Here is a 7,763-nt window from a genome sequence, read left to right on the forward strand (position 1 = left end):
GGGTCTTTCTACTCTACCATCTTGGCCAATCCCTGGTCTTGAATGGATGTCTTTATGTGGGAGCATCCACATGTAGACCGGGTGTACCCAGTGTCTTTGGGGTGATGGCTGGATCTGATGTGGATGGCAGCCACGTCTTTCCTCAGGGTGTGCTGGCCACTAAGATGAGGGTGTGGCTGGTGCTGGATTAGCTAGAGCCTCCAGCAGAGTGTGAGGCAGGACTTCCTCTCTGCTCAGTGGCCACGTCACTCTGTCAGGGGTGGGGCCTGCTGCCTAGTTGCTGGAGCAGAAGCCCTGAGGGTCCAGCTTGAGCTGGCTCCTTTCCCTTTAAGTGTGTGTTTCCCTTCTCCCCACACTGGGGCCTTGCCCTGAAGGAGGGGAGTGCTGAAGTACACGGGGCTTGTGCCCTTATAGAGGTCCGGTGCTCCTCCTGTGTTGGCGTCTGCAGCTCCACTCAGCTGCAGCCCAAGGTCACATCTTTTCCCCGTTATGGTTGGCCCAGATCCAGTGCAAGGTTGTGGCATAGAGTGGGCAGGGCTGGAGCCTTCCCTAGGGTGGGACTGGGGATCACGGTATTTTGGTTCAGGAATTGAAGCTCTGCGCAGCTGTCGGAAGTTGGGCTGCTTCTGTAGTGCTATTTGAGTAAGTGCGACAGTGGCTGCCACCGCCCACCTAGACCACACCCCAGGCCCCCGAGCCACCTCTGCATCCCTAGATGGAGTCTTTTCCCAAGACCTGACTGCCCTAGGTCCCGTGCCAGGCTGTGACATGGAAGAGCGGCACCGGGGGGGTTCTCTCTGCTCGCATTGGGGGGTGTGGTGCGGCGGCAGCTGCTAGGCAAACCTCTCTCCACCCTGTCTGGGGGTGAGCCTGCACCTGTGTGCTCCTCCCAAGTGGAGTCTAGGCTTCTTCAGCCTTTCTGTCCCGGCACTTCTCCTCCCTGCAGGACCCCTCGTCCCCTCTGGGGACACCCTGTCTGTGGCTCAACCCGCTCACTCCCCATCCATGCGATCTCCCTTTTCCTCTTAGTCCCCTCCCCGGGGCACAGGTCCTGACCACGTGCTTTCCTTCTGTCCTACCTGATTACGTGGGAATCTTTCTTGCAGCCTTGGTGGTTTAGGAGTAGTTCTGCCAGTTTCCAGTTAGTTTTCCATGAGAACTGTTCTGCATGTAGATGTGGTTTTGATGTGTTTGTGGGGTCAGCTGAGCTCCACATCCTCTTACTCTACCATCTGGATCCCCCTCCTGAAGCACTAGCCTAGGTCCTCATATTTCTAAAACTTCATCTCATGGGTTTAATCTTTGGTCTGGCCCATACTTGCATCCCCAGCCTTATTCTGCACCAGCCACCCTTTCCCTCTGCTTTTAGTTACACTAGCCTTCTTTAAATCCTTCCAACAGGCGTTCCTCCTCTTTGCTGTGAGACCTTTCACACATTCTTCTCTTTGTATGGAACATTTCCTCTCTGCATTAGAGTAAGTTTAATACTAGCGGCTGCGACAAACTTAAAAATGTCAATGACTGAACACAAAAGTTTATTTCTTGCTTTTACAAAATCTATTGTGGATATTTCTGGTTGGTAGGTGGCCTTCCACATGATCCTTCAAAGAGCCAGGTCCCTTCTGGCTATGGCTCTGTCATCCCATGGGACCTTAAGAGTACTTTATTGGATCCTACGCAACTGGTGGATAGATGATTGAGTGAGGGGAGGGTGGTGAGAGATGTAGAGGATCCTACAGGAGGTTTTGAATGAGCTGTACCTGGAAACGGCATTTATCACTTCCACCCAGGTGCACTGGCTAGAACTGTCATATGCCCACATCTAGCTGCCTAGGAGGCAGGAAGAACAGTCTAGCTGTGTGCCCAGAAAGTAGAGGGAATGGCTTCAGTTAACCCAGAGATTTCTTTGACACATACTATGTCCCCCGCTGCATTCACTGATTACCTCCTGCCCGTCCTTCAGATCCCAGGGATGCCTTCTCTTACCTCTGTGACTAGGTCAAATCACCCTAGTCCTTCATGCGCCTCTCTTTTGTGGCAGTAATCACTGTTGTAAATTCATGTTCCTTTGTGTTACTGTTTCTTCTGTGCTTGTTTCCCACTAGGTACTGTTCCTCGGGGATAGGAATTGTATCTCTTTTGCTCAGTCCCAACCCAGTGCTTGGTACATGTAGTCATTCAGTAAATATCTGTTGACTGAAGGAACCAAAATGAAAGAAAATGAATAGGTAATTGCCCCGTGAGCACCTACTGCTACCCAGTGTGGCTCCAGAGGAAGTCAGATTGAAATACCATCCCACTCCCAGCCCTTAGTGCTATCTGTGGGTCACAAATCTGACTCAATACCTTTCAGTGTGTCTAGGCATCCGAAAGGCCACTGCCCAGCTCCTGGCCCCTCTGATACTATTTCATTGCTAATAGACACCCTGCCCAAGGTTGTCCCCAGATGTTCCAGCCACTCTTCTCAACAAGGATTGTGTATTTTTCTTGCCCTTCAGAGGCTGGCCTCATAGAGGTAGTGTGGCGTCGGGGCCCCAGACAGCCACGAGGTCTCCCTTACCCCACTGGCTCTGCTTATCCCTTAGATGCGTGTGTCCCCCTGACCTCCTGTCCCCTATCCCTCCCCAGAACAGGCTTTAGTGAAAGAGACTATCAGTGCTGTTGACAGACTGACCGGATGTGTAGAGGTTGCACTGAGGAAGGTGAAGTGTCAGACAAAACATATCCTGAAGTCAAAGTCCACGCCTTGCCAAATTTCCAGCCTCCTTGGGAGACAAGTGCTAAATGTATTTGTTCTTATTATTTTGTTACCATCATCCTTAATATTTGGTATAAGCTACCTATCCAGTGTGGAGAAGGGGAAAAAATTCTTAACCTTTCAAATGTGAAACAGATGGTGGAATTTTGAACAGGCGGGGCAAAGGTATTCTGAGTGTGAACAGGTGAAAGTGCAGGATAAGACACTGCCCAGCAGTAAGTCCTGTCCCTAGCAGCCTAACTCCTCCAGCCCCACCCTCGCCCCAGACCTAGCAAGCATGCAGCCCTGCATTGTGGGGCCTTGAAGCACTTGGGCAGAGGTGAGGGCGGTATCGATCTGATGCTCTCCCGCATTCCTTACAGATTGCAAAGGAAGATGCCATTCTGCCGGTAGCTCTCTTCCCATCTCTCTGCGAGCTCATCTTTCATAACAACCCTCTGGTGGCCCATACACACGGTATGGTACCCACAAACCTGCCCCCTGAACCCAGTCTCCAAGAAGCAATGTGGGCCTCCTCATCCCTACCTCAGGGCTGAGCCCTGCTCTGCTCTGCGTCGTGGGTGGACAAGGTTCATAGTGCATTGGGGGCTGTAGAAAACAACAGAGACCTCTGAGCACATGCTCTGCACTAACTCATCCTGACAGCAAACCTGTGAAGTGGGCATTTTTGTCCCCGTGCACAGTAGATGAAACAGGATCAGAGAGGGTCACAATCTACCCAAGGTCACACAGCAACAAAGAGGCAGCGCTGGGAATGGAGTACAGAATTATCTAGATCCTGCATGGGCTCTATAATGACACTTTGCTTTGTGGAACAGGTCTGTTGTGACCTCACTCCCCACTTCCCAGTTAGGGAGGAGTGGGAGGCCGAACTGCTGAGCCCTCCCCACCCAGAGCATGCTGAATGCAGTAGATGCTCTGTCAGTACTGGAACCCACTGTCCAAGATGCAGCAGCTGGAGGCATTTTAGAATCCTGGGCCCTGGAGTGACACTAGGGTATTCTAATCTCTACTCTACACTGTCTTCATTGCCTTAGACAAATTCCTTAACCTCTCTGTGCCTCAGTTTCCTCACCTGTCAAATGGGCATAATATAGGTACCTACCTCCTAGAGCTCGTGCGAGAATTAAGTAAGTTTATACATGTACATGAGCAGTGCCTGGCACACAGAAGCCCCCAGTAAAATGTTAGCTAATAGTAATCTTATTTTCCCACCATGGCTCCAGGGGTCCCTCCACTGCTAAAAAGCCTCCTCCAGGAGCAGCTGGGAATCCACTTAATTCGAAGGAAGATGGTAAAGGCTAAGCGTCACATTTTGATGCCTCGGAAGGACTCTCGGAAGGTAAGCCTTCAAAGGCGGGACCCCCCAAGCCCAGGGGGAGTGGAGCGGAAGGTAAGCCTTCAAAGGCGGGACCCCCCAAGCCCAGGAGGAGTGGAGCTTATTTTAATGCCTGCAGACCAACCTGGCAGCAGAGCTGCTCCCTCCCACAATATCTGGGATCCCTCCGTTAGGTTTGTAGCCACAGTTTTGTCTTCTCCTTCCCTCGCTCTCTTACATACAGATATACCCAGGAGAGACAAGACAGCCAGTCAGAGACCCAAAAGTCAGAGTAGGGAGGAGCCTGGGAGGGCATTGAGTCTGACCCCCTAATTTTACAGAGAAACTGAGGTCCAGAGAAGACACTGTGGAGAAGTGGAGAGAAATCAGTCAGAAGACCCGGGTGTCAGTCTGGCTCCATCATTTTTCTAGCTGCCTGAACTTGGGCAAGATTTCCACTCTCTGAGCTTCAGCTTCTCAACTCTGAAACCTCTCAGAGCTGCTGAGAGGACTGGATGAAGCAACAGATATAAAAACACTTTATAAACTCCCCAAACCCCTACGAATGCAGGTTATAGTCACCTGTGGTAATCGTGAATGGCTGCACCAGGGCTAGAATACACATCTTCTGCCTGAATCTTAGGAAGCGTTTCCTACCGTTGAGAGCAGTCTGCTCCCTCAGTACCTCCCCCAGCTAGTGGTCTTAGATTGGCCTTCTGGGATGCCGTAAAGTAAGTCAAATCCCTCTTTCATCCGAAGGATTTCAGAAATTTCTGTGAAATGCTGCTCCCTCCTGAACTTTAGTCTTCCTATAGCCAAAAGCTGGACTTGGCATTGCTGGTCCCGAAAGTTAATTAGTTATTCCCTGCCCAACGCCCCCCCGCCCCCAACCCCAGTCTGCTTCTGTACAGCCAAGCTCTTGTCTTGAGCCCTCAGAGGACCAGAGCAGCATGTAAAACCAGAAATAGAAATTCAGAGGGTTTCCATCATCTTTCCCCTTGTCTGTTGCCTCCTCTAAGGATCCTGCTACTTCCCTTCCCATCAGCCAGCTGGGAAAGGGCACAATCAGTGAGCCGGATGCTAAGTACGTAATCCTGTCTCCCACGTACAGAACACCCATGCTGAGAACTTGCACACGTGCTACCCTGTAACCCTCACCATGGACAAGGAAACAGGCTCAGAGAGGTGAAATAACTTATTTGTTAAAAGGTAGTGTTGGGGTCCAGGGGCACCGTTACAGTTCCAACTAGTAGAGGATAAACACCAAGTATTAGTGGCCAAATGAGAAGCACATCAATGCTTTGTGAATCTAGGCAAACACCATCTAACCTCCAATGCAGGCTAGACTGGAGAGTGTTGTGTGGCCTGCAGGCAGGTTGGAGATGCCTACATGTTCCCTGTGTGCTCCCAGAGATGGGCTGGATGTACAGCCTTTTACTCACTCAGTTACACAGACCAAGGTTGCTGGCCCTCCCTCATACCAGGCATGGACAAGACAGGGGGAAAATAGAGACCCACCCAACGTGTAACCAAAAAACTGTATGAGGCCTCTGTGTGTGAGAACACAAATGTAAGATAAAATGGCCTGCCCTTGATGCTCAGCAGTCCAGCCCATCTGGGACACAGGGTCCAATGACTCTCAACCTCTGACCAATCAGATTATCCAGTCTTCCCTCAGGAAAGTGGTGGTGGGATAGAGAAAGAGCGTCCCCAGCACTCCTCCAGCACAGACCTGTGAGAGGGAGGAATAAATGTGGCCTCTTCTCCACCAGCCGGCAAATGACGGCACTTGGTGTTTTGCGCACTGAGGCATGAGTTCTGAAAAAAGACTCTGGGTCCCTCAGGCTTCAAGTCTAAACACTGAGATTTTACATATTTCAAAAAGGAAATATTTTCTTAAAAAGAATCCTATTTTATAAAATCCTATTTTGTAAATCCTACAAATCCTATTATATAAAAGTCATCCGTCACACTCCCTAGTTTGTTAGGTACATTTGTGCGCACCATCTCATTTGGAAGAACTCTGCAAGATAGGCAGGCAGGGACTATTCTCCCATTTTGTAAGCTCAAATGATAGACTGCACTGCACTGCATGGCCTGTCAAAGTACAGATAGATATAAGTGGACCAAATACCTCTGACAAAGAATAAAAACAATTCACTGTATAACTAGGGAGGGGAAGCAGAACTAGGCCCAGATGAGGGAAACTGGGCCCATGGCTGTCGCCTGGCAGATGAGGCAGAGGAGGAGGGGGAAGGATGACAGGCTTTTGCTGACTAAGGAAGCTGAGCAGTTCAGTGGGAAAGAAGTTACTGCCTTGGGTCTAAACCCTGAGATTTGCCTTATACAGGGGTCTTTATATAAGGTGCAGGGACTGGCACCCTGAAAGGGGCCTGGTGCTGCTGCCTTCCGGAGAACGTGGGCCCACCTCCCCCAGGCCCTCCTAGGAGTCCCCGAGGGGAGTCAAGGGCACTGTGGGACACCTTGATCAGAGGAATGAGGCTGCTGTAGGCCAGAGTGATATGGTCAAGCATCTAGAATGAGGCCTGGAGCCTCTGCCACTGAACAACTCTGTGACCTTGGACAAGTCATTTTACCTCTTTGAGCCCCAGTTTCCTTATTTATAAAATGAGGACACTTACTCACTGGGTAGTTTGAGGTGTAAATAAAACTACATGTCATGTACGGGGTACATCGTAGATGCCCAATAAGTGTGATTTTGCCCCCTCCCTCCCCGTGAGACCTCACCCAGTGCTTTGACCACTATACCAGTTAGCCCTAGGCTGGTGATATCCAGGAGGAGAGATTCTGATTAGGAAGCAAACCAATTCAGCCCTTCTTCCACAACAGGTGAAAACCCAAGTCCCTTCTTCCACAACAGGTGAAAACCCAAGTCCCAAAGGTGCCAAAGCAGCCTCTGATTCTCCATCACCCACCCATGACCACAATCAAGTCTTCCTCAAAGGAGATGCTGGAAGCAGAGGCAGAGTTGACTAAAGAGCTGCCCACCACCAAGACCATTTCTGTGGAGCGAGAGATGCCCATCGAGGGCCCGCAGGGCCTTCTCCTCTCCCACCGGGCCTTTGTGCCACTGCCTCCCATCTGCTCTGACTCCACTGTGCATAGTGAGGACACATCCCGCCGGAGCAATACTGCCGGCCGCCTCAGCCCAGACCACCCGTCAGATGAGGACACCAAGAGCACAGAGTCCATCTTCTTGACCCAGGTACCTGGACCCACCTGCCCCTGCCCACTTGTTCCCAGCTCCCATGTGTTCCTGTCCAACCCTTAGACGGCTGGACTACTGTAGGCAGCTGGAACTAAGCACAAGGCAGTTCTGGAAACCAGAAAGCACCCTTGGCAGAGCCTGCAAGCCCCTTCTGGGAGTTCCACTGATCCAAGGCTACTGGTAGGGACAGCCATGGGGACAAGTCATGGTCCTGTGGCACAGACAACATCTGGGATTTGGCTGGGGTGTTGGTCAGACCAGTTTCTTGGAAGGGTTTGCTGCTGCCTCTTCCTATCTGCATAAGGTCACCTCACTTCTGATGCTGCATCTGAATCCTGGGAGCACAGATGGATGAGACATGGGTCCTGCCCTCAGGGTGTCCTCAGTCTAATAGGGGAGATGGACAGCAACCATGCATGCAGTCAGTGCTGAGACTGAGGAAAACTCAGGGGCTGGGA

At 51.1% G+C, this 7,763-nt stretch overlaps 1 protein-coding gene across 10 annotated transcripts in view; it reads left to right on the forward strand.

Moving 5' to 3' along the window:
- XRRA1 (X-ray radiation resistance associated 1) overlaps positions 1–7,763 on the forward strand; it is a 103,390-nt gene that overhangs the window by 88,420 nt on the left and 7,207 nt on the right. For all 10 annotated transcript variants that reach the window (XM_032640573.1, XM_032640576.1, XM_032640577.1 and 7 more), the window contains 3 exons: positions 3,121–3,214; positions 3,985–4,100; positions 6,958–7,302. In XM_032640573.1, the coding sequence (XP_032496464.1) occupies positions 3,121–3,214; positions 3,985–4,100; positions 6,958–7,302 (555 nt within the window). The remainder of the gene's footprint in view (positions 1–3,120; positions 3,215–3,984; positions 4,101–6,957; positions 7,303–7,763) is intronic.

Source organism: Phocoena sinus, chromosome 8, assembly GCF_008692025.1.
Source record: "Phocoena sinus isolate mPhoSin1 chromosome 8, mPhoSin1.pri, whole genome shotgun sequence".
In the NCBI taxonomy this organism is placed as follows: Eukaryota; Metazoa; Chordata; class Mammalia; order Artiodactyla; family Phocoenidae; genus Phocoena; species Phocoena sinus.